The sequence below is a fragment of the Neodiprion lecontei genome, chromosome 2 (assembly GCF_021901455.1).
Source record: "Neodiprion lecontei isolate iyNeoLeco1 chromosome 2, iyNeoLeco1.1, whole genome shotgun sequence".
NCBI classification, from domain to species: Eukaryota; Metazoa; Arthropoda; class Insecta; order Hymenoptera; family Diprionidae; genus Neodiprion; species Neodiprion lecontei.
In genome coordinates, this window is record NC_060261.1 from 3,691,898 (window position 1) to 3,716,766 (window position 24,869).

General features: G+C 37.7%; 3 protein-coding genes across 6 annotated transcripts in view; 2 read left to right on the forward strand and 1 right to left on the reverse strand.

The window, feature by feature from the left end:
* Positions 1-24,869, reverse strand: part of LOC107225059 (axin) — a 71,441-nt gene that overhangs the window by 45,523 nt on the left and 1,049 nt on the right. For 2 of the 4 annotated variants that reach the window (XM_046731736.1, XM_046731732.1), the window contains exon 1: positions 10,677-11,402. The exons of 1 other annotated variant lie outside the window; for it this stretch is intronic. The gene's annotated coding sequence lies outside the window, so the exon portion shown is untranslated. Of the gene's footprint in view, positions 1-10,676; positions 11,403-24,869 lie in introns of those variants that run through there. One more of the 4 variants, XM_046731735.1, reaches the window with a different exon arrangement.
* LOC107218103 lies at positions 14,219-17,650 on the forward strand. Its single transcript, XM_046731756.1, has 8 exons — positions 14,219-14,239; positions 15,367-15,435; positions 15,600-15,710; positions 15,830-15,877; positions 16,036-16,110; positions 16,460-16,603; positions 16,834-17,051; positions 17,187-17,650. The coding sequence occupies exons 2-8, from the start codon at positions 15,390-15,392 to the stop codon at positions 17,337-17,339; spliced, it is 795 nt and encodes a 264-aa protein (XP_046587712.1). The 5' UTR covers positions 14,219-14,239; positions 15,367-15,389; the 3' UTR covers positions 17,340-17,650.
* On the forward strand, positions 21,118-24,167 carry LOC124292941. The gene is made up of 8 exons (XM_046731757.1): positions 21,118-21,122; positions 21,217-21,350; positions 22,048-22,080; positions 22,846-22,884; positions 22,976-23,050; positions 23,296-23,385; positions 23,724-23,789; positions 23,868-24,167. Exons 5-8 carry the CDS (start codon positions 22,990-22,992, stop codon positions 24,086-24,088), a joined length of 438 nt encoding a protein of 145 aa, XP_046587713.1. The 5' UTR covers positions 21,118-21,122; positions 21,217-21,350; positions 22,048-22,080; positions 22,846-22,884; positions 22,976-22,989; the 3' UTR covers positions 24,089-24,167.

Below are 24,869 nucleotides of genomic sequence, written 5' to 3' on the forward strand. Positions count from 1 at the left end.
GAATACGGTAAAAAAAAATCTAGGCAGAGGTTTGCGGTGTCACTGATTGAATTCGCCATTCTGAATTTTCTAAATCTGATTCAGATTCGTAATCAGCGACTCCAAAAACTCAATCCAACAAGTCGTTATCCCCGCGGTATTCTAAGGTTAGATTCGACGGTCATGTGCTATGTTACGTTTATTGAGATTGAGTTAGTTTCGCGCTCAACCGACCGTGGCGCTGTAGGTTTCTCCGCGTTGCCAACGTAACTGTCTAGTGTAAAAAAAACTAGCTGTCTCAGATTCATTGTCCCCCAAGTGTACATATGATTGAAACTAGTCTTGAGTAAATTGGCATACCCTTTACACAACACCCTTAAATATAAACAATTTCAAACAAGTTTTTTTTTCTTCAGAGTATACGCAACCCGTGACATGTGAAGAAAAAAAAAAAAGAAAAAACTGACAAGGATTCTTCCCGGTAAAATAAGTAACCTAGTTAGGTTACAGTAGAAAACGAAGACACGAAGATGCTTGTCGTTCGATACCACGTGTTATCGCAAACGGGGTACGAGGAGAAGGGTCGTGCGGCGAGTTCTCATACATCCTTTGATTTCTATATCATCAAAGACTTTGGCAACGGTTAACTTTGCGCAACATAAGCTCCTTGGGCATGCGACGCCGGGCGAAATGTACATGCATACCACCTGCACCCCGCACGTTACCCAGACTTTCCACTTTCCACTTTCCACTTTCCAGTTTCCAGTTTCCCGTTTCCAGCCTTCCGCACAGCTCACCGATCGCCTCTCTTCTCTGCACCCCCTCCCCGCAAGCCTTACAGCAACCCCTCACCTTTGCGCACTCCACCTCTAACCTTAGGCGCGTTTGGTCCTGTGCTTGTTCCGTTGCTTGCTGCTACTGCACCAAGTTAAAGAGCTTTCGCGTTTGTACCGCCTGCTTTGTGCCTGTCTTCTCTGTGTGAATATGGTAGAGAATTAAACTTCGTTTTCTCTGCCGTTTACCCTCCCTTCCCACCCCTCATTCATCATCGTCATCCTCATCCTCCTCATCCACCGTCCCTCCGGTTTATATATGTATCTCTACTCCCGCAGAACGGGGGAGAGATGTACGTAAACGTATTAATTAATACTGTACAAAACACATCACGCGTAGATATATTTCGGCATCTTCTGCGAGATAAAAAAAAACCTAATATTGTAATAAAGACCTAATATTGTTAGTGTTTTTTTTTTTTTTCTTTATTTTATCGGTCCTCGACGTTTTTATAATGGCTCAAAGATGAGCTCCGTTTTCTTCGTTCGGTTTTTTTTTTGTTTTTTGTTTTTTCCCCCGTTGTATGAAAGTTTACGAAATTTTGTTCAACTAAAAGTGTCGAATTCAAATTTTTATTCCGACCGTTCTTTTATATTTCCTTTACTTTCATCTTTCGTAGGGGATTTGAAAGAATTATTTCAATCGTGTACGATGTACAATTTGGAAAAAAAAAAAAAAACAACTTCCCAATACAGTGATTTCAAATTGTACAAATTTTGTAAACGATTTTATTCATTCAACGATATTTTTGCCGCGCAATTTTATACGAAATTACGGACCCATTCATTTTCATAGGATTACGTGAAAATAAAATTTTTTGATATTTTACAGGACACTTCGCTTCCTTGTTCACTTCACTGGAGTGTTTTTGAAAAACGTATAATAAAACACACTGTATATGTGTATACATAATTCTAATATTTAATCCGGAACTGTAATGAAATCACGATTTCATTCTTCGTCATATATATGTATATATAATAATATTCGACATTTGCACATAATACAAGAGACAAGAATTTCCATCCGACCGAACTTTATTTGCTGGGCTTATATATATATACACACACATACATCACCCTTTGTACACGTATGTAAGAAAAACAAAAAAAAAAGTGTTTGACTTTCCGTAACGCACACATTGAACTCTGAAAGAAAAAAAAAGATAGAAGTGCATATAAGATGAGGCAATTAAACCGTGGCGGCATCCTTTGAGACTAAAATTATGATCATTATTATTATTACTATTAGTAATAGTAGAAATGTTATTATTATCAATATCATTATCATCGTTATTATTATTGTTATTATTGTACATGTGTATTATATAATACAGACGAGAGGCGTAACATCTGTTCCCTATGAATAATCACACGGATATGTTTTTATTTATTTATTTTATTTTCTTTCAATACGATCATAAAGCAAAAACGTCACGCTGCGATGCTTATTTCGCCCACGGCCATATTAACACCTAAATACGCGCGGTGCGTTCTGTGATCGCGTCATTTTTTTTTTTTTTTTAAATACGTCAAACGCGAGATACAGAGAAAGATTATATTATAATACATGTCTAGACGTCATTGCTCTTCATATTCTTTTGTCATTCTTTTTCTCTGCCTTTCTTTGTTTTTATTTTTTATTTTTTGTTTCAAGTTTTCTTCCCGTTTCTCCGTTTTCAGAAAAAAAGAAAGTTCGATCCGTGCGGTGCGTTTTCAATTATTCAAACAACAATATTTCAAAAAATCAAATAAAATTGATGATATCTTGGGAATGGATGAATGGATTTAAATGAAAATTGGTAACGTCAGGTTTTTTGGTTCGCTAATCACGAATCTGAAAGATGGATTTGCAAAATTTAAAATTGGCGTATTCAATAAGCTGAAAAAAAAAAACTAACAACATCTGGATTTAGATGAAAATTGGCACTCGTCGGTTTGTTGGATGGCTGATGACGAATCTGAAGTCAGATTGCGAAATCAAAAATGGCGATCCAATATGGTGGAATATAAATCTAAAAATATTCCGAATTTGGTTCAAATTGGTAGACGGAGGTTTTTTGGGTCACCGATAACGAATCCAAGGTCGGACTTGCAAAATTTTCAACAATTGATCCATTATAATGGTTCAAAGTTAAAAAAAAATCGCCATAATTTCAGGTAATAACATATCCAAGGGCTTTAAAATCGTTATTCACGAATCTGAATCCGTAGTTCAAAATTCGAATAGGATATGATTCTTTTTTTTTATTTTCTCTCTCTCTCAATAAACTTGTAACCTACATTGTGAAAACGGGAAGTTCGAGAGCTGGCTCGTGGCCAGTCAAAGGTCGCTTGTGTTTTTTGTTCTAAAAATTTTTCTCTTCATTATTATTCTTATTTCTTCATCCTGCGACCCCTCCCAAAAATTGTTTATTACAACCAGCGTCGTAAAAAATCGTATAACGATATTTCATTTCTGCAAAAAATTTCTGCATTCATTTTTCTTGTTTCAAATTATTATTCGGTAGGTACGATCATTAGGGGGAGCCCTTATATAACACTTGACGGATTTTCCAGGTTGTTTCGTTGGTCGGTGGTAGACGAACCGACGGATTCATTTTAAATTACAAGTCGTCGCGTCGGTAGAACTCTAACAGCAGCAGCAGCAGCGGCGGCAGTCGACGAAAGTAAAACGTAAAGAAAGAAAAAAAGAAGAAAAAAAAAACAAAAAAAAAACAACAACAAATTACGTTACAGCGAAAATAAATCCATGTTCGGAGGAAATATGCACGAAGTGCAGGCAATGTAACGATTATAATTACGTGACGCAACAGCAATTATTGTTATATAATAAATTACAGTGCACTAATTTTGCGATAAAAAAAAAAAATATATATATATATATATATATGGTGTAAAACAAGTTTCCATAACCGGATGTTAATTATTATACACGATGCAATAAATGATATTTCACAAACGCGATTTCATAACATGGATAATTGCTATCGAAAAATATATATATAAAAACTACGGTGTATGTACGATATACGGTAATAAACGAAAAACAAAATTTATAAATAACGGATGAAAAATGACAGTGTAATATATTGATCGAGATACTTATTTTTATGATAATAATTTTGTAAAGGAAATTTTTTTACCGCTACTGTGCAATAATACAGCTACTGTACGTACACGCGTCGCAAAAAGTGTTTACCTACACGTTTAAAGTTCTCCTAGTTTTTGAGAAATCTATGATTTAAAGAAACGAAACAAAAAAAAAAAAAAAAATCAAGACAGCTCCTCTTCATCTTTCGCCCGCAAGTTGTGTGATATTATTTTTCTCCTTCGATTCTTCTTCGCTTCCTTCTCAATTTTTTCTACCATTTCTGTTCCGTTGATCGAATTTATTCCCACGTCGACGTTACAAGTTTCCGGATGAAAATAAGCGAATGAGAAAAGGAAGAAGATGAAGAAAAAAAGAAAAAGAACAGAAACCTGTGCCGACTATTATACGCCCACATTGAATCCATATATCGTGTATGCAAATTTTATATTTTAACATATACATAATGTATGAGTTTTGAATTTTTCTGGCACCGTTATAATTATTCGTTGTGTAAAGATGTAATAATTTGCAAGATAGAGAGAGAGAAGAAAAAATGGGTATAAAAATTGGAATCGTGACTTCTTCGGTTTCCTTTCTTCTTTGTTTTTTTCTTCTTCTTCTGTTTTTTTTTTTAAGAAAGATTAAAAGATTCTTTTCAATTTCGGTTATTTCTACTCCTTATCATATAAAGTATCCAAGGTATGAAGTGTGTGACTTTAACGCACACGTAATTCTTCTCTCTTTCCCTTTTCATTTCACAAATTCTAAAGCGACGATCTTAAGGTATAAAATCTCTGAACTGTTATGCTGAGCGTACAAGAAGAAATGAGAAATTTTTACAGAGCGGAAGCGAAAGAAACTGCAGAACAAAAAAAAAATAAAAAATTAAGAAATCTATATAAAATCCACCAGGATGTATGTGTAAGAAAAAAAAGACGAAGGTGCGCCCACGTGTAACATAAATAGTAAATCGTTTCTTATTCTTTCCTTTCTTTTCATTATTCTCTATTTTTTTTTTTTTTCACTTCTCTTTCCTTCCTTCTTTCCTACGAAGAAGGATTAAAGTTAGTAAAGTTACATGTAACGATGAGCATATTTCGAACAAATCGTTACTCGAAATCCGCACCTTACGGGATTGTAAAAAATGTGTTCACCCAACGTAAACAAGAACACAATCACATCCTTAAAAAAAAAATCCAATTCCTGCAAAGTCGTTCCAAAATTGTCACAATGACAATTATTTCTCTACTCTCGATCTTTCGTTACGACGTTCGAACGAGGCTTGAAATTAGCAACGTTACTGTAAACGGAAAAATCATCAATGGTAAATCGATATTCCCTAAATCTTAACAAACAAAACATACTCATACATCTTGTAATAGTCAAAATTCCTTGACGATATCATTCTTAATAAATTGCACGATAATGAAATTTTTTCACCTCATATTACCGTTACGTCAACGTTACGCTTATAACTTCAGCCTCTCTCCTCTCTTCCCTTACACCGTTCAAAAAGTTCGATGAATTAATTAACACTAACGAATACAGCGTGTTTGGCGAGATAAATAACAAAAAAAAAAAAAAAAAAGAAGGAAAAATCAAAGAAAAAAACTACAAATGTACGAAACGTACTCGCGTATGAATGAGAGAGAAAAACGGACAGAAAGGGAGAGACAGAGAGAGGGTGGGGGGGGAAAGGGATGGGCGGGGAAAGCGGAGGGGGGGGGGGGGAGGCAGCATAAAGCAAGGATAATGGCATTAAGGCTTAAAGGGAACTTTAACCGTTACTTTATTGGCGTGAAGGAGTCGCGCAGCGGCGAACATCAAAGCGACCGCTCCCGACTCTGATCTTCCGTCTCGCTTCCCCCCCCCCCTTGCCCCTCCCCGGTACCCGCCCCACCTCGCCTTAGTCAAGAAACTCAAGAGTGCAGACGTAGACACCTATTAACATTTTCTGAAATAATTATGCCCCGTGTGCCGGTCGCACCGCGATATTCCCGCATCGAATATTATACATACATGTAACGTGCGCGCCGCCATTTTATATTTATATATATGTATATATACATGTATGTATAACGTACTGTACGCTGAGGAAAATTTCATTTGTTACAGTAACTAGAAAAATTGAGTAAAACAGGTATCTTTAAAGAAAACTGTTTGAATATTGTTGGAATTACGAAAAACGAGGTACGCCTAACCGTTTTGCGCTATCGTCGATCCTTTTTTGGTTGTTGCAACGCGAAATCAGTTTCCGAGGTTCGCTCTACTTTTTTTAGTTAAACAAGGCTTTAACGTCAATTTATCGTTGCGCGAGCGTTAAATTTTCGCAACAGTTGCTTGAAAATGTAGCAACGGTGATCGTAATAAGAAAGAATAGCAACGGATACTAGACTTTCCGGTAACAGCTAGAAAACTAATTATCATTTTCTACCTGGAACTATATTTTTCGATTGCGGTAAAATATGAAAATAGTTATGGACCGAGCGGTAGCCGGAACTAAAAATTTCTCTTATTAAAATAGTTATGCCGCCGAATGAAATCCGATGCGACTTTATACTGACCGTGAATTTTCTTTATTGCGACATCATTTTATACTTTAAATTTATTTATTCATTTATTTATTCATTTATTATGAAAGAGAGTGAATAAAATATTCTTTTTTTTTTCTTCAAAGTTGTGTAGTTGTATCTTGTACGTATGTACCTGCATTATTTAGTAGAGAGAAAAATTCCTAACCATACGTAACTATATTGCAGAGGTGTACTAATAACGTTAAAATCGTAGCAATATGCAAGATTAACAAATTACGCAAGATTTACAAATTAAAAAAATTAATTCCTCGTCGGTAAATCTAAACCTTTCCTGAATTGTAAGTTGCGTTATTATAAATTTGCAACGTCGCGAAATCATTATTGTGGTTATTATTATTATTATTATTATTATTAATATTATACGAGTAATAATTGGCAAGAAAAAAAGTAAATACGATAAACATAACCGAAGCAATAATGTGAAAAAGAATAAGAAAAAGCAAAGCAATAGTCGAATTCGTTGAGGTGAAACAATAAAGAATCCATAAAATCATCATATTGAAGATAAAAAGGTTATCGCAACGTAATATCAAGATTCTTTAATTGTCCGAAATTCAATGAACCGTGATAAAACAAAAACCACACTCGCATTTCGAAATGTTGTTTCGTTAAAAATAATATTGTAAAATTAAGAAAATAATCAATGTTTTCCCCCCTCAATGTTTCGTTACAATGACGTAACCAATTTCAATCTGTTATTAAATCTCGTTTTTCACTCGTACTCCGTGATCGAGGCAATTGTCGCACAAACGTGATAATGAAACGCGAAAATTGTCAGCGGTTCTTCCTCCGCGGCGACTGATCTCGTTGCGAGAGAGTAAGAAGAAAAATAAAAATAAAAAAAAAAGACGAAAGAGAGAGAAAGATGTGAAAAAAGAAGATAGACGGGGAGGGATGAGAGAGTTTGTTGTTTCAACCTTCAGAAAATTTTCGTTCGTCCGACGCGAATAACCGCCGAGAGAGAGAGAGATGGAGGGAGAGATGTAGAGAGAGAATAAATATTGCAAGGCGTGAACAAGACGAAGAAAACGAAACGAAACGAAACGAAACGAAACGAAACGAAACTAAGCAGAAGCAGCGCGTCCTCGTCCTCGTCCTCGTCCACGTTGTCGACGCCGTCTTCGCTGTTATTATTACTATCTATTATCGTTATACCTACACGTTATACTCGGCCGATGCTGCTGGCTGGTTCATTGAAAGCCAGCGTACGTTCCGTTCAGAACTGATCTTCGCGAGATGCGAATATAAGAGATAATAATATACGCGCGTGCGTGTGTGGTGTGTGTACGTAGTGCACGTATATTGGGATGGGAGTTTTTTTTTTTTTCTTTTGTCCCTTTTTTCTAATCTTCTTACGTAGCCCTTGGAAAAGTTAGATTTAAGCCTGAAACGAAGCCTCGTGAAACCGGAACTCGGTGGAAAAATTTTAAAGGGTGATTCATCCGATTCGAATTTTTCAAACACTCTAAACATGTACAAGTTGGAGAGATGTATTTTTTTTTTTTTTTCATTTCATAGACGATCAATTTTTCTGTAACAGAGATTGTGACTACTGGGTGACATTAATTGTATCAGCTTTAGAATACGCGTGAGATGAAGATTTACAAGGTAATAAGAATCTTCGTTAGTTTATTCGATGCGCTAAACTTTAAACGCTCGTATCGAATACGAGATGAACGTTTAGGTGTATTTAGGTAGTCTTGACCCTTTTTTTTTTTTTTTGTAGAAAATTAGATTATCTACAACATGAAACGAAAAACAGCTTCCCTAATTCGAGAGTTTTCGAGATATTTCGGTTAGAGTGTTTGAGAAATTCAAACCGGATGTGTGTACCTTTTACAATTTTGCTAAGAAATCTCTCATCGAAAATTTCGCCAATCGTTTATGTAAACGTTGTTCGCAGATGTCGTGTGTAACATTTTTAATATATATAATTATTGTACGTGAGTGCACCGCATTCGCATAACGCGTATCAGCACGTCCGTAATGAATGACAGATGTGGTTAGGCATTGCATTTCAACGGTCAAATAAGTATAATTCATTAATATTTACGGATATATAAAACGGTATGATATAATAATATCTATTATTGATGTTGATAATATCTGGATGGTAAAAAGTTTCAATGAACAATTCCAGAAGTCCAGAATTCGGGAAGTCTATGTATTGTCTAAAATATCCTAAATGGATGGATAGGCATTTGGTATAATTATTGTTTAAACTAACTAAACCTAATTGAAGGACAAAATAAAATCACTGTTCTATTTTGCAACTTTATATTATTACGTATAAGGTATGATGTAGAATGTCTCGGAAGTTTTTGAAGATGAAAAAAAAAATAATCTCACATATCGAAGTTAATAAACATTAAAATGTAACGATACATTAAAACAAAAATCATTGTTTTGAAAATTTACAACTACTTCAAAGGAGTTTAATTTCCAAAATCTGAATACACTTTGCTGTTTAAAAATAGATTACTCAATTTAAGATATAATCAATCGTTACATTAACGTTACGAACTTCACTCTCTTATAAAAATCCAAGTATCGTACGTAAGAAACGCTTTGTTTTAATTATATAAAAATTTGGCAAATTTCAAGCACCATCTCAAAGTCACGATGTAACGATTATTTAAAAAACATCCATTTAGTACGCGTCAGCCTCAAATCGAAAACTCCCGATTCCAACAATTCAATAGACTCTGCGATTTCTACCCACGTGCTTCGTGCCTCCACACATTTGCATGTAGGTACAGAGACACATGTCCCCCCCCCGAAATCCTACAATACATAAGCCGATAAGCGAGCGTAGTGCGATATTATTAATCCCCGTGTAATATATAGATTTCTTTCTTCCTATTCATCTATACCTAATTTTATTTTTCCATCATCCACCTTCTCTTTCTTTGTCAAGGAGAAAATCGTAGAAAAAACTAAAAATAAATAAATAAATAAGAAAAAAAAAAGAATAAAAGAAAAACACACGCTTCCTTCGACACAAATAAATCATCGTTATTATCTAGCAGCATCGCGCACGTTTCAGCGTCGCCCCAAGGCAGCCTGAGCGGCAGTTTTCGGCACAACAGAGACAAACCGCCGCGACTCGGTCATCATCGCTGTGCGTGGCGACGTAAAACAGCGAGAACGCGAAACGTTTTTCGTGCACGAATTAGTTTCGAGCAGTTCTGATTCTGGGGGATCGGGTCATGTCAGCCCAGGTAGCGCAGCTTTATCACCTGAGACGAGAAACGGACGGGCAGAGGAGAACTGCCCGTGGTTGGATAACTTTTTCGGGTCACCGTAGAGTACACACATAGATATTTGGAGAAAGAGAGAGAGAAGGATGGATAGATGGATAGATAGACACATAGATAGATAGACAGAGAGAGAGAGAGAGAGAGAGAGAGAGAGTGAGAGGAAGAGTGGAAACGCTACGACGACGCAACGGCGTGTGTCTTTTTCTCCCGCTTCTCGTCCCTAGATCACACAACGTGTGGTGGATGAATGCTCCCTACTTATACAGAAGCGCGGTGTTGTATTATTTTTGGAGCCGCCACACCAGAGTGCAGAAGAAGCAGAAAAAAGCCGAAGTCGGAGCAGCGGCATCGAGCAGCAGCAGCAGCAGCAACACCACACGACCACGGTCATAACGAATGTAAGAGAGGAAAACTCGCCCGCCGGTGTGTGTGGGTGGGCATTGTGCGAGAGCGAGAGAGAAATTAGTGTATTATACACACGATGTTCGCCGCGAATGTAGTCACGGAGAAAATATTTGACGATCAAAAACTAAGGGGTTACGTGTATCGGAGAGCCGAAGAATTGACAAAAGAAGAACGGTCGTCGTGAAACAAAAGAGAAATGAAAATATGGTTAGGAAAAAAAAAAAAAAGGTCGCGGCCGTAGTGACATTATCGTAACGATTCGCATTTCGGTAAACCGATCGAAAAAGAATCACCGAGATGCGGTAAATACTTTGCAATGAGAGAAAAGTAATTCATATTTTCAAAACTTAACCACTTCAAAGTCACTAAAGAATTGCAAAATAGTGACTCCCCCCCCCCCCCCCCAATGGATGTTTCGTTACGTTAACGTTACTAACTTCAGCCTCGTGAGAAGAAAAAAAAAGAAAAACGCCACTCGCGATCAGCTCTAGACCTAACCAACAAGGCTTACCTGTTTATTATCGAGAGATGCAGGCACACGGTGGTGATTACAGGTATACGGATCTGGATGTGTGTGACGGGTGTGCTTGTGCGTTGCGTTGTATCGTATTGTATATACTCTATGTTCCTCTGAGGATCGGCTGCTGCTGCTGCTGCTGCTGGTGCTGCTGCTCCTGCTGCTGATGATGATGATGATGATGATTTTCGAGTACGAGTAAATCTCCGCCGCCTTCAACCTCGCCGCCGCCTCCTCCTCGTCGAAACATCATCTCACGAAGAGAGATAGAATATATTTTGTTATCCTGTCAACTGGTCATCGGTAGTCACAACCGGGTCCCTCGTCGTTCCTGATGATTTATAATTTCTATTCAACCCGAACGAACGACGAAGAACCTCCCTCTCTCGGTCTGAGAGAGTGCGATCCCGAAACCGATGTGTTTTATACGCACAAGGCAGTTTCACGATGCACCGAATATTCACTGCCTACCTACCTACCTACCTACCTCTCTCGCTCTCCCTCCCTCCCTCCCGCCGTTTAACCAGGCACGAGAAAACACCAACAACAACAACAACAGCACAACAACAACAACGGCACGCAACGGTGAAAAACTCACGGGGTTCTCTCTCTCTCTCTCTTTCTCTCTCTCAACCACCCAAACACTTCACTTTCGTGTCCCCGTTAACAACCGAAAAGCACACCGTCGCCATGAAAACTTTTCACACGAGTGTCTTTGGTTACTTACTTCTACCCTGCCGCACGATCTCGCGGCGCTTTAGCCAACTAACGTTCAAAGCGCGGCCAATCATCAGGTCTCCTGCCCTCTGGCCTCTACCAGGGCCGTACGCTAGGCTGTTGCGAACCCCGCACTTGGTCGAGGTTCAACAAAATTTACTCAATTTTTCGAGAACATTTTTTACACCTTCGGTATTACGAGCGATTTCGCTGAGAAATAATAACGCGTCGCATTGATTCCTTATTGATTCTAGAATTTAGCCGTATTACCCTAAATAGATCCATTCGTAAAACACGCCTCAGCAAAAGTCACGTGACGCTATACGTATATATTTAGTTAAACTAAACAATATATAATTGTTCGTTCTGAAATAACCCAAAGTATTTTTAATATTTTACTTACTTTTTATTTTTGAAAAAAAAGGGTGAGTGAGTGGCTCTATGTCACGTAATTTCCAGGGGTGGCAGGGGGGATGGACACCGGTATCCGTGACGAAATGTCACAGGGGTGGAAAGGGGTCGAATATTTATAAAATTTGCGTCTCATGTTTTACGAACGGTCCCTAACTACTCTTCATTATCTGTGATACTGTTTGCTTTCACGAGTGCATAGAATACGCGGAATTGATAGAAAGGAGTGCCAGAAGTCAAGTATGCGGGAAGGAGGGGGGGGGGGGGGGGAAGTTTGGAAAAAAACCCGTTGATATTGACGTTTAACCCGAATTGAAACTGAGGTAGGATGTAATGTGTATGTAGAATGTACGTGAAGGCGTAACGAGGAGCGTTTTACCAGTGTATAGTATTATAGAGTCTCCCCTGAAAATAAACGTTTTAAGTTAATTGCCGGATCGAGTTGACGCACTTCGGAACCCCGTTTGTATAATTGTACACTATATTTGAATAGCGAGGAACTGGAGAGTCGGATGAGCCTGCAGTCTGTTGATAATGATTCGGGTAAACGTATCGCGTATTAACGGTCGTGTAAGGCTGCGTTGAAGCATAACAGAGGTTGAAAATAACGATCTCACCCTCTCAATACCGATCGCGGAATAACCTTCAGATCTGAGTCTTGTTTGCAGTTTAACAATAGCAAGAGAGAGCGGATATCATAGCCGAGGATCCGCAGTGCAGTGGGAGTAATTATAATTATTTTGATGATTCGCGGGAAATCTGCGTGAGGGGCGGGGGGGAGAAATCGCGGCTTTACAGGGAGATGTGGAAAGAGAAAGAGAGAGAGAAGGAGGAAGAGTGGAGAAGAACAGAGGCTGGAGGAGGAGCACCTTGTACCTCGACTTGTAGCAAATATCCATTTCTTTGATCCTCAGATCTCTTTGATCTCTCGACACCCCCTCACACAAGTAACTCATCCTCTGCAACCTCCTCCTCCTCCTCCTCCTCCTCCTCGGAAACCGGCGATGCCCGTCGTTCGCCCGACGCGGAACCCTCTAACAAAACAATTTTAAAGCCTCCTCAAAGTATACCACAAAGCATTGTATATCTGCGTCAAATAAAATATAAAGTCTATTGCCTTTTGCCATTCTTCGACGCTGCGGTGAGCTCTCGCCTATACCTGTATATATAATGTCTGCGTAAACCTTCCCTGGAGACGTGCTGGAGGAAAATCTGAGGAACCAGTCGAGGTCTTTCCGCGACGAGAATCTCCCGATATCGGCAGGTAAAAAGAACGACCAAAAACAATCGATTATTTTTTCCGATTAATCGAGTAAAATCGATTATTTTTCAAAGCCGGTTTATAGCCAGAATCGATTGTTTTTCCTCACGATCGATTTTCGCTTTTATATGCACCGTTTGCAAAAAAATACGAAATAATCGATTAATCGATTGAGGTTAACTGATTTAATCGACTCCTGTTCGATTATTTTTTTCGAATCGATTATTTTCAGCTCAGAGTGGCCATCGCTAGCTAATGCTCGATATAACGGACACGATTGGTTCTCTGCATTTTTGAAAATCAAGCAAGGTTTAAAACGCGGGGATCTGGAAGAGGCTCAACCCTTGAATCCCGAGGGACCGAAACATTCCGCGTTATCAATGCCGGTTGAGAGCTGCTACAAAAATAAAACCCACTAAAGCTAGTTTTCAACGGGCTTAAGCGTGTTTCGAACGCGTAGTTTTCAAATGAGTTTAAGAAAACGGAGAAAAATTCATCGGAGAATCGATTTTCGTTGCAAAAGGTTTTCTTTATAAAGGAAATTTACGCGGGCTTGAGCACAGCATTGAAACGGCAATATATTTCCGCGAGTCAGTTTTTTATAATAAAACGAGACGAAAAAAAGAAAATCGCAGCAAATTCAAAGCCGACTATTCGGTCTGTCGAATGAAAATTTTAGTTTGAAAGAACGACGCCAGTAACAGCCTCGCGCCTCGATGCGCCTTTCGCACAATGTTTATAACATTCGCAAAAATCTCTATTAATTTCGGAGGGAACGTGACGTAATTTCCAAAATTCAAAATCAATCAAATTATATTAAAATAAGGTTATTCGTAAAAAAAAAAAGGAACTACACCGAATAAAGGAAAAAGGAAAAAGTTTCAAAATTGTCGTTGGAAAACCATACACAAATTCAAAAATGAATTACACCGATGAAAGTTTACGAGGCGGTGGGGGATGTTGTAAAAATAAGAATAAAACAATTACAATCAATTCCACCGATCATGGTAAGCAGAAATATTCTCACTCGCTAGAGAAGAAAAAGAAAAAAAAAAAAATGTCTCAAGTGTAGCAGGTTATGTAAAAATTATTCGATGTGAATAAATTTTTGCCCGGTTCTCTTTTACAGCGGATCAAGACAATTTCGAGCACGAAAGAATCGATCTCGGTAAGCAGCTTGCACAAGTTTCGTGCAAATTTCAGCGAAAATTTTCTCATTATTATTGCAAAAAAAAAAAAAAAACAAAAAAGTAAAAGATTGATCGGGTGGTGAGAAAAATGTATAAAAATTTTCAATATCAAAAGAAGGATCGAGGAGGGTGTATTAAATATTCTTATACGATACACGCGCGGCGTGTTTGAGCACCGATCAGCATTCGTTTGATGTGAGCTTATAACCCTGAAGGTTTACAATCAGATCTGCGCGGGATACTTTGGCGCTAACAAAGGCGCCCCTGTTCCAAAAGTGGGAAACCAATGGGGCTGGTTATGCTTGACTAATTTAGTGAAATGCCACCCACGTACACTCGACACGTGTCCCCCTGGACCCGCGGCATTGAAGCGTGTATGTCAGATCGACGGGTTGGATCAATCGACCTTATACGGATAATAACGCAAAGGGAGCGAAGAAAGCGCTAAATCGAGTATGAAAAGAACCGCGTGAAAGTCTGCGTTCGACGCTTATTGGGTTTTGAAATCGTAATACGGTTGTGGATTCGTTGCGTCACGAGTTGACTCTTTCGGTCACAATAGTCGGATGCTCAACGTCCCACCTCAAAAATTTCCACGTTTTAGCCTTATCACGGTTTATTTACAACTTCAAATGATCTTTGTTACTTCGTACGGCTATCAAAGTATGGACGTAACAAGTTTCGGCTGGAATCATCGAATTTTTATGGTTTTTTCGATTTTACATCCGCCATATTGGATCAGTCGTCTTGGGTTTACGAACCGACGGCAGATTCGTAATCAGCGAATTCAAAAACACCCGGGTAAAAAGATTCGGCCAGAATCGTAAGATTTTTATAGTTTGTTCGATTTTACATCCGCCATATTGGATTCGCCATTTTGGAATTAGAAATGGTCAAACTCAGACTTCAGATTCGTGATCGACGAATCCAAAAGCACCCCAGTGAAACAAAATTAAGGCCAAAATATTGAGTGGAAAAATGTGTGACTGAAAAGGTTAAAGATAATTATTGAAGTCTAGAAAAATTTACTAATATAAGCCTTATTCCGATATCTGCTACAAAACCAATATTTTTTGCCTGATTCTAATGTACATTATTTCGTCAGGCCGGGGAAACAATTTTGGGGAAATGGAGGACTTCGAAGATAACAATGAGGAGGATCAGGCATGCTGGAGTAAGAATGGATTTCAATTGATTGTATCGGCTTCGGAAGATTGTCAGAATTACTCAAAATCTGTTATCGAAATTTTGTTTTACAATTTGAAAATGTATAAAACGAAGTTTGGAATATCTGGACACCATTTTGCAAGTATACGTGATTCCTTTCTTATTTTCAAGATGTCACGCAGGACGATTCCTACACCGTATTGACCGGAAAATACGAATCAATGAATCCTGATTGCCTAGAAGACGAGGACGACGAGCAGAATGATTTTTTAGAAAAATATCGTACGAATTCGTTCACTTTTTGAATTTCAACCTCTCCATTTATCACTCTGACTACGATTACTCTTCTCTCTTTGTACAAAGCATTTGTTTATTCATTTCCTTGGTTCTTTTTTATACAGTGCTGTCGATGAGTCCGATAATCGAGAAGAACACCGAGGTTCGAGGTGGTTAGTGATATTTTTTCTACTCGCATTACACCTATTTACACTATACACATGCGTGTATACGTTGTGTGCGCATACATATGTATCGGAAGTTGTACGGAGTAAAGATTCTATTTCGAGGTGTATATTTTTGCTTTAATGGTCATCTATTCCACGATTAGAAAAGGGAAAGAAGGGAACGTTGAGAACGATGCCAAGAAGACTGCATGACGTCAGCGTCAAGTGCAGCGATTCGAGTGAGTAATCGGAAGAGGATCATTCCTAGCCCCCCCAATGCCTGCGCGTTTTAACATCAACGTATAAACAGAACTCTCGCTTGGTGGCGAGTGACTCAATTTTTCTTTTTTCTTCTTTTCTTTTCTCTCCCTCCCCCGCCCTTCTCAATGAACAAGAATACAATACTCTTCTGAAACTAATACCAAAAAGCTTGTTAAATACAACGCGGAGAAACTTTTCTTTCAGGAATAATCGAATTCTCCTCTAATTATGAAAACAAAATAAATAAACAAGTAAATAAGTAAACGATACGGCAAACAATCAGAGGTCAAAATCAGATCAACGAGTAACAGAAATTCCTTTTTCCAGCCGAAGAGATAGTCGGAACACCGTCGGAGGTTGCCTTGAGATTGAGCGATGCGATCCAGCATTATTTACCGCGGAGAAAGACAAAAATCGAGAAAGAAGTGAGCAAGGAAGCAGCTGTTTGTCTGGACGAGGAATTCGGAAAAGGTACCGAGTTTTATGGCCTGTTTAAATACGGAAATATTTAACTCTGGCGGGCGTAGTTTTTGTCGCCATCTGTCGAGCATATTTAGAAGCTAGTTTGATTATCATGTGACGTTATCGACAAGGTTGGTAACTGCCTGACCGGTTCCGGATATAATTTCTTACCCAGAAGGCGCAATAAGGATTAATTTGGATGTAGAGAATTCATTTTTTTTTTCCCCATAACGATCCAGACGAAGAATCAGCTGTAAATAATTGTCCCGATGAGGAACCGCCTTGCCCTCCCGAACCTCCTGGCTGTCCGGGAACCTACGATCGAATTCGTAAAATGAATGTTCCATGCGCCGCTGCGCCTACCATACGCGAGATCGCTCTTGGCAGAAAAGTGCGACGTCCACGGGGTGTCGTACCGACCGAGGAGAGCTTCGAACAGAGTTACAGTGCTCAGCCGGTAAGGTGTTCGATCATTTTCTTTCTTAGTACCCAAGCACAACGCTGCGAAAATATTTAGCTGGTTCGAATCGATTGAATTGTGAGGATAAATTCGATCTATGCAAAATCAGTCAACTGGTTTTTCGAATTTCAGATTGACAAAGTTAAACCAAGTAGTGATAAGGATGGTTGTTGCTGTGCCAAGAAGAAGAAACGGGAAGGGCACAAATCACCACCGCCTCCTCCAAAATCTTGCTGCACTACACGGCCGACAAGATCTAACAAAAATGTTACATTTACACTATGATGTTGAAATACTATAAAGAGTTTCAATCGGGGAAAATTGAGTCAACTATTATTTACTCCGTTAACATAACTTTGCTCTCTTATCTAGAGAAATATTATTGGATAAATGTGATAAATTTTAAAGATCAACTTCGGTGTAACATATCGTCGCTCTGTTAGCTGGAAAACACATTATGAATATATCATAACCACCGTTGATCCTATTTTGTTTTGTGTTGAATAAATTCTGACAAAACTTTCAGTCAACTTGACATAATATGTAACCATCAATATTGAATCCAACATCATATTTTCGACAAAATTACAATAAGAATTTAGCCAAAAATAATTTTAGAAAAATATAAATAAAAAAAAAGAAAAATACAATGTCAGAGCGTTTTTTCTGTGGTAATAGGCCAGGATTGAAACTTCCTCCCAGTCCAGACATTGAACCCCCCCACAGTTATGTTACCAATATGCCGTAAGTCTATGTTTTACGTAAATAATATATCTCGAGAAGTTTGTTTTCTGATAATTCATTGTTCATCTCAAAATCGTATCTAAACTGTAATGGTCCTGAAATAAATGAGAAGAAAGGAATATTTTTTTTTTTTTTATACTACAGTCTCCGTGGCCAAGTGTTTGGCCTTTCTTCACCGAGCAAATATCCACCGTTTATTCGTAAAAAGTTGACTAACAGAGAGTTAAGAGATGGTATTGACAAACACGAATTGTGGTTGTACGTTCCTCCATGGCAGGTACCCAGAGTTAGTAACCTATCTTTTGGAATTAAGTGTGAATCGTTCATTCGACGTGCTGTGCCGATGAAGAAAATCATCTGTATGGCAAAGAAAAATAAAACTCTCGACGGGTACATAGGTAAAGACTGTCGGTGGTAACTGGGCAAGGATACTCAAAATACTAAGAGCCCACCATTACGATATTCAGTACATTTTAGTCAACGGTTTTTCCTCAACAATTGTTAATATTTGTGTAACACTGTTCGTCATATTTCAGGAAAACTGAAATTGGCGTTCCCACATTTTGGTAAACCCAAGTTGAAAAGACCATGCGAAGAAACGGGCGTACAACCAGAACACCCAGACGTCGATAGAGTAAAGAAACAAATTGTACGATACAACAGGCGAAACGGTATCGAATGTAATAAAACGTCACCGGTAAGAATCAGAGAATTTAGTTTCACACAGAGGAATTAAAGCAAAGAGATTCCTTTGGTTCTACCTTTTCCGTCTATTTTCAGCAAGGAAAAATTTAATCCTGATGAGAAACTGGACTTAATACAGTTTCGAAGATGATGAAGTGTTTCAGCATTCTTTCTAAAAATTATTGCCAAGATCGTTAAATAATGTTTCGCAACAAGGAGGACCACTCCAGTTGCAAGAATTGCAACAGTGTAATCAGATCAGCTTATCCTGCGTGTTCGGTGTTCGAGGATAAGTGAGTGATTCAAACAAAAGTCGAAGCATTCAATGTTCACGGTAGCCTTCTAATAAATGCTTGGTAAACTTTTAATGTCAGACCATTTGGCCGTGAGATGTGCAATGGACGAGGAATCTGCGACACATACCCAATGCCAAAGTACAAGATCGAGAAGCCATGTCGTAGTGAGATTAAGAAATCTGTGGCTACCACGACAACGGATGTTTCATCAAAAAGATACTCTGCCATTGGGGGACAGACTTCAGTCACTATATTTGAGCGGCGTGATTATTTGAGGGAAAACGATGTCGAACAAGAATTTCTTAAGGATCCTACGACTTACGTTCCTCCGTTTGGATTCAGAACATTGGTTGCTAGCACATCGCAAGATCCTGAAAATGGACCTCAAGATCTTTGCGGAGAGAGAGTGCGAAAAGTAAAAGAGAAGCCAGTTAATCATTGCGACGAAGATTCATCGGGCAGTAAGAAATTGCCGGGTATTTTTACCGGCTTCATGTGTTCCGAACAAAGATTAGCGGGATCGTTAGAATCATTTGATCTGAGGAAAATGGCGTAATTGTTTTTTTCAATGTAGTATCGAGCTCGTCTTCGCAAATGGAAAACGACTGCTTCTTTGCGGACTCAAAGTCCCTGTATAAAGTGCCACTGAAACAAGATCGTCGAACGCATCGTTGTAAGCTTTCAGGCCCTCTTACGGAACCGCCGAATCCTGGAAAGCAAATGAAACTTGGAGTTTATTGTCCCGGAAGAAGCCGTGTTGAGAAGGATTTTTATAAAGATTTTTAAGCCAGCTAATAAATCAAATCCAAAATATGTTGAGGCTTTTTGAAAAAAAAATGTACAATTTTATATGAACTTAGAAATGAAAATTCCCGACTATACGAATGGTAAAAGAATCGTAACTGTAAGCATGCAATTAATTCTGAGCAAGATCGGATCAGAGTATAATGTTTGTGAAAAAAATGTAATTGGAGCATTTCATGTCAACGCAACCAATGATTTTTCCTCGCCCATTTTTGATTTGCTTTAGGATTTTTCATACGATTCTCTGGTCAGTAAAAATCACTTCTTAATTTTTTTACATTTTTTCCTACAACCGTTAATTTTTTATGATTACTCAAACCCATCTAAAAATTGGCATTTTTGTTTTTTAAATTCTGATTTTTCATCTCGATCATTTTTTCCAGCACTTTAAACATTTTGAACAAACCATACACCGTTTTTCAACTTTCCGAAAATTCTCGAAATAATACCAAAAATTCTGCGTCGTTGCAGCAAAAGATTCAGAATTGAAGACAGAATTTTTGTTAACTATTTGAGAATTTTCGGAACTTTGAAACATGGTGTTTGGTTTGTTCGAAATGTTTAAAGGGCTGGAAAAAAATAGAAGAAAAAATCGCCCCATCATGGGACGGGTGTCAGAATGATCCGGATGAAAAATAAGATTTTTGAAAAATGCGTATTTTAGATGCGTTTGTATAATCATAAAAAATTAACAATTGTAGGAAAAATTTTGAACGAATTAAGAAATACTTTTTCGTGACCAGAGAACCGTATGAAAAATCGTGAACCAATTAATTAAAAATGGTGTGGGAAAATCATTGGTCGAGTTGACATGGAATGCTTCAACTGATTTTCGACTGTCATAATCCGTCAATCGGCAGTTAACCAGTCATCAAAATCTCTTAAATTTCGGTCTCAAACACAAAATTCCCTCACGATGAAATAGAAAATTCAAAATTAAGACAAATTCAAAGAAACGTTTCATCGTCATGGAGTAACGCTTAATGCAATGTTTAAACCGTTACCAAACGTGATAAAAACGTGAGCGATTTGTTTAAAAAATGTATTTCACCTAACTTTACAAAGCGTGCAGTGACAGCTGGACGCGATGAGCTATTTCCATTATTTATTCCAGACCAGAATGTGGGAATGTACAAGATTCCAATTACGTTATCGATTGGGAAGAGATAGCAAGATGGGCTTTGGAACACGGAGATCTAGAAGATACAGGGGATCAATGCGATCCCGCAGAAAACAGCGCGAGAACCATTGATTGGTGCCGTGTAAGCGATGGAAAGCAATATAGGCTCAATTTTTTAAGCTCGCTTCAGTTTTGAACGAACAATTTTCAACACCTAGGTCGCCGAATCATTTATGCGCGATGAAGCAGCCGACAATGTATCTGACATCTGCGACAGTGATGCGATTAACGAATCGGTGCAGGCTCACGATCAGCATATTTCTTTCCTTGATACACAGCAAGAACAAAGGTACATTGAGATAGACATGGAACTATATTTTTCAATTGCGGTAAAAAATGAAAATAGTCAAGGACTGAGAGGTAACCGGAACAAAAAGTTTCTCTCGGTGTATACGACGAATTGTGTCGAATTTCATGGGAAACGAATCAGAGAATTTAAACGAACTGTTAACAGCGAAAACTTTGGACGTCAAGCAGATCGAGGATCTTCAGCGGGACAAAGCAGAGGAAGACTTATTCGCACCCCTGAACAACGTCGTCCAAGACCGCAAGCAGTAGGGAACTCTAGTTATATAGGCAATTCTGTCCGTAAGTTCGAAGTTTTATTGAACATTAAGGATTTACTGGCTATACATTCTTGAGCAAAAGTGAATCTCGCCGACGATATTTGAATACTTTGTGATAAGATAAGAATCGGAAAAATAATCAACCACAATCAAATTGATACGAAGATTAAATTTTAATAATAATAATGCCGAAAATGTTATCAATGAATTGTTTAAACAAAACATTGTTTAACAAGTTTTTAGCGAAAGTTTATTTTTTTCATGTGAAATAAATCGTTGATTTTTCTGAATACGCATGAATTTTTGGAGAATTTTCACATTATTTTGAAACTTAAAATTTTCAAAAACTGAGGAAAAATCGTGAATTTTGGATACGTTTTTACAGTGAAAAAGTTTATCGGGGAATTCGACGTACAGTTTCGTAAGTATAGCCCTTGCAAATTTTCGAAAAAGGAAATCTCAAAATAATATGAAAATTCTTTCAAAATTCATGGGAATTCATTTCACATGACAAAGAAAAACGTTCCCTAAAAATTTGACAAACAATTTATCGATAACTTTTGGGCATTTTTACCGAATCTTATCTTATCATAAAGTATTCAATATTGTGGACGAGATTAATTTTTGGTTGTGAATGTACAGCCGGTACATCCTTAAGAGTTCCTAGTTTCATTTGTAGACTACATCTGACACAACTTGATCCGTCCTTTACATTCCAGTCAATCGCTCTATACGTGAATCCGACTTCAATGGTGAGTAATGAACTGTGAATTGTTTAACCCTTTAACCTATTAACCTTTTCTTTTTGTAGCTTTTTATTTATCGAACTACTTTTCTGCAAACAACTGCCAAGTTTTTTCGTTTCGCATGGTCCCTGAAATATTTCGAACTCTAAAAAAAAAATATCAAATTTATTTATTTGTTTATTGTAAAAATGGTCGAAATTTCTACTTTTCGATGAAAGAAAAGCATTTTCAATTAATCTGCCATGAAAATCCGATTGCCAATTTTTACACAAGCTTAATACACGCGAAAAAATTTTACAGAATTTTTTCAACATTTTTCTTGTTGTTTTTATTTGTGCGCCATATTGGGTCGGCCATTTTGAATTTCCGAAATTCGAGTTCAGATTCGTAATGAGTCACCCCAAAACTACGAAACATAAAGTTTTATCAAAATCAACTAACCTTTCGAATTTACGTTCTCCATATTGGATCCGCCATTTTGAATTTCCGAAATTCGCGTTCAAACTCGTAATGAGTGACCCGAAAAACCACGAAACATAAATTTTCGTCAAAATCAACTAACCTTTTGAATTTACGTCCGCCATATTGGATCCGTTATTTTGAACATTCAAATTTCGAGTTTAGACTCGTGATCAGCGCCCCCAAAAGTCCACGCAGGTATACTAAATTTCAAGCGAATCGCATGTAAGGAAAAATGTTTGCGTGAAATGGCTAAAGCTGCAACTTTTCGGCAAAGAAACAAACAATCAAATTTATTATTCTTCTCCACAGATACGTCGGGTGCCGATTGGACTCCGTTAAGTTCAATAAGTAAGTATATTCTTATTGTTTAGCTTAAAAAAAAAAAAAAAAGTAAGATTTGTTACCGGTGCAATTAGAGCAACTATTTATCAATTCCCAGAGGATTTTTCCTGCATGGAGGCTGACTACATGCACGATTCTACACAGGATTACGAATCAGACATAATGTCGTATCGTGAGTAATTATGCAGCTCTGCGGTATTCTTTTTACTAATTTTTACCAAGTAAACTAAAATTAACTTTATCGTAATCGGAATTTTTTCAAGCCAAGGAATAAAATGCCCTGACTCTGCGACGAGATTCTCGGTTTCGAGTGTCAGGCCTAATACTTTAGGCTAGAATAAGAATCCAGCAAACGTGTTTAACACCCGACTCCGATTACGTAAGATCGTATAGAATTACATAATTGCTTTGTTTCAGTCGAAAACAGAGCTGAGAGAAACCGACCAAACAGCATGGCGGAAGGTTATCATCTTCCGGGTAGCACCTACGGAAGAGCAGAAAATAGCGGTAAGCCATCAAACTACCCCGGTGAAAATGATTGCTACAATTTTCTACGAAATTTTTCCGGAAAATCGGGTCATTTCGTACGACATTGTGCAAAAAATTATTGTCGTACTTGTAAAAGCTTGTAGATTTTCATGAAACTATCTATTGTTTCAAAAAAAAACTCTACAAGCTGTTACGATTTTTAACGAAAATTAATAATTCTTTAAGAAAAATTATGCATGTTTACAATTTTTTTTTAAGATATAATACGAAGTGTTGAAATTTCTGTAAAAATTCGTAGTGGTAGAAATTTTTTTCTGCTTCGAGAACTAATGAAAAATGTTTTTCCGATTCAATAGATGATTACAAAATGTATACAAGTACACCGAAAAGGAATCAAAGAACAACCAGAGCAGAAGCCTTTGGTAATTAATGTTTTACTCGGAATTCGAATGTTGTTTGAAACGGATGAAGCATGAAAATGATGAAAATAAATTGTTTAGAAATGCCTGACGGGTCTAAAATGTTCAACGTAACGTTCGAAGAGTGCTTGAAATTCGGACGAAGATTGAGACACACCAGTGATGTCAGGGACAACGAGGGGTGTCAAATTATGCAATTGGATCGTAAAATTGATGAAAAGCCGAATGGAACAAGGCACAGAATCGACATTGCTAGGAGATGGCTTAATATGGACGACGACAACGGAAACGGGTTTTATTGAAAATTGTAAAACGTTGATAGAAAAAAAAAAAAACAATTCAATTATCAACAGTAGAACGTCTCTGTGACAAGGAACGTTTCACGATAATAATAAATCGCATGAATTTGTCCATTTACGTATATCCTTCTTTGTTCATTATATCACCAATTCCATCCGTATGTTGTGTATAAAAAACTAATGAGTTTCTATCACGATATAATTACTGATTTGGTTGCTTGATTAGAGGATTAGGACGAAATCGAAAATACAAATGTATATAGAAACTGAGTAGCAATGGTAAAAAAAACAAAGATGATCTGAAAACAGATGTCGTGTTAACAGCTTGGTATCGATGAAACAAATTTTTGTCTCCAAATTCTAAACTAACCAAATTCGAAATTGATGTAAATATTTTCCAGTCTTGAGATTATTAACCCAGGTTGAATAAACAAAAAGAAAAAAAAAAAAATCACCAAGACATTAAAACCAAGAATGAAGAGATCCGGATGTGGAAGTCAGGGAAAAAAGCACGGTAAATTAAAGGGACGGAATTGCATTGCAATTGATTATGGAACTTTGAGGATGATCGTATCAGAAAGTGGCGAATGTGATGTGTCGGAAATTGACTATTAAAATTTCAATGATATACCGTAATTTAGTTGACTGGAATTGCATTGTAGCTGGTGGTTCGTTCGGCATTGGTTATAACCTTGCATTTCTCTTTTCGAACTCTAAACCCGCGTTTAGAAGCATCGAAACCATGAACAATGATTTCCGTTACAGCCGTCACGATCACCCCCCA

What these genes read in the sequence shown, in the direction of transcription:
- LOC107218103 (XM_046731756.1), top strand. Translation starts at nt 15,390, where the DNA reads ATGGAGGACTTCGAAGATAACAATGAGGAGGATCAGGCATGCTGGA. An exon ending in GAACACCGAGGTTCGAGGTG is followed by an intron (nt 15,878 to 16,035) that starts GTTAGTGATATT and finishes TTCCACGATTAG; the next exon opens with AAAAGGGAAAGAAGGGAACG. An exon ending in CGTCAAGTGCAGCGATTCGA is followed by an intron (nt 16,111 to 16,459) that starts GTGAGTAATCGG and finishes TCCTTTTTCCAG; the next exon opens with CCGAAGAGATAGTCGGAACA.
- LOC124292941 (XM_046731757.1), top strand. Translation starts at nt 22,990, where the DNA reads ATGGAGGCTGACTACATGCACGATTCTACACAGGATTACGAATCAGAC. An exon ending in ATCAGACATAATGTCGTATC is followed by an intron (nt 23,051 to 23,295) that starts GTGAGTAATTAT and finishes GCTTTGTTTCAG; the next exon opens with TCGAAAACAGAGCTGAGAGA. An exon ending in CGGAAGAGCAGAAAATAGCG is followed by an intron (nt 23,386 to 23,723) that starts GTAAGCCATCAA and finishes CCGATTCAATAG; the next exon opens with ATGATTACAAAATGTATACA.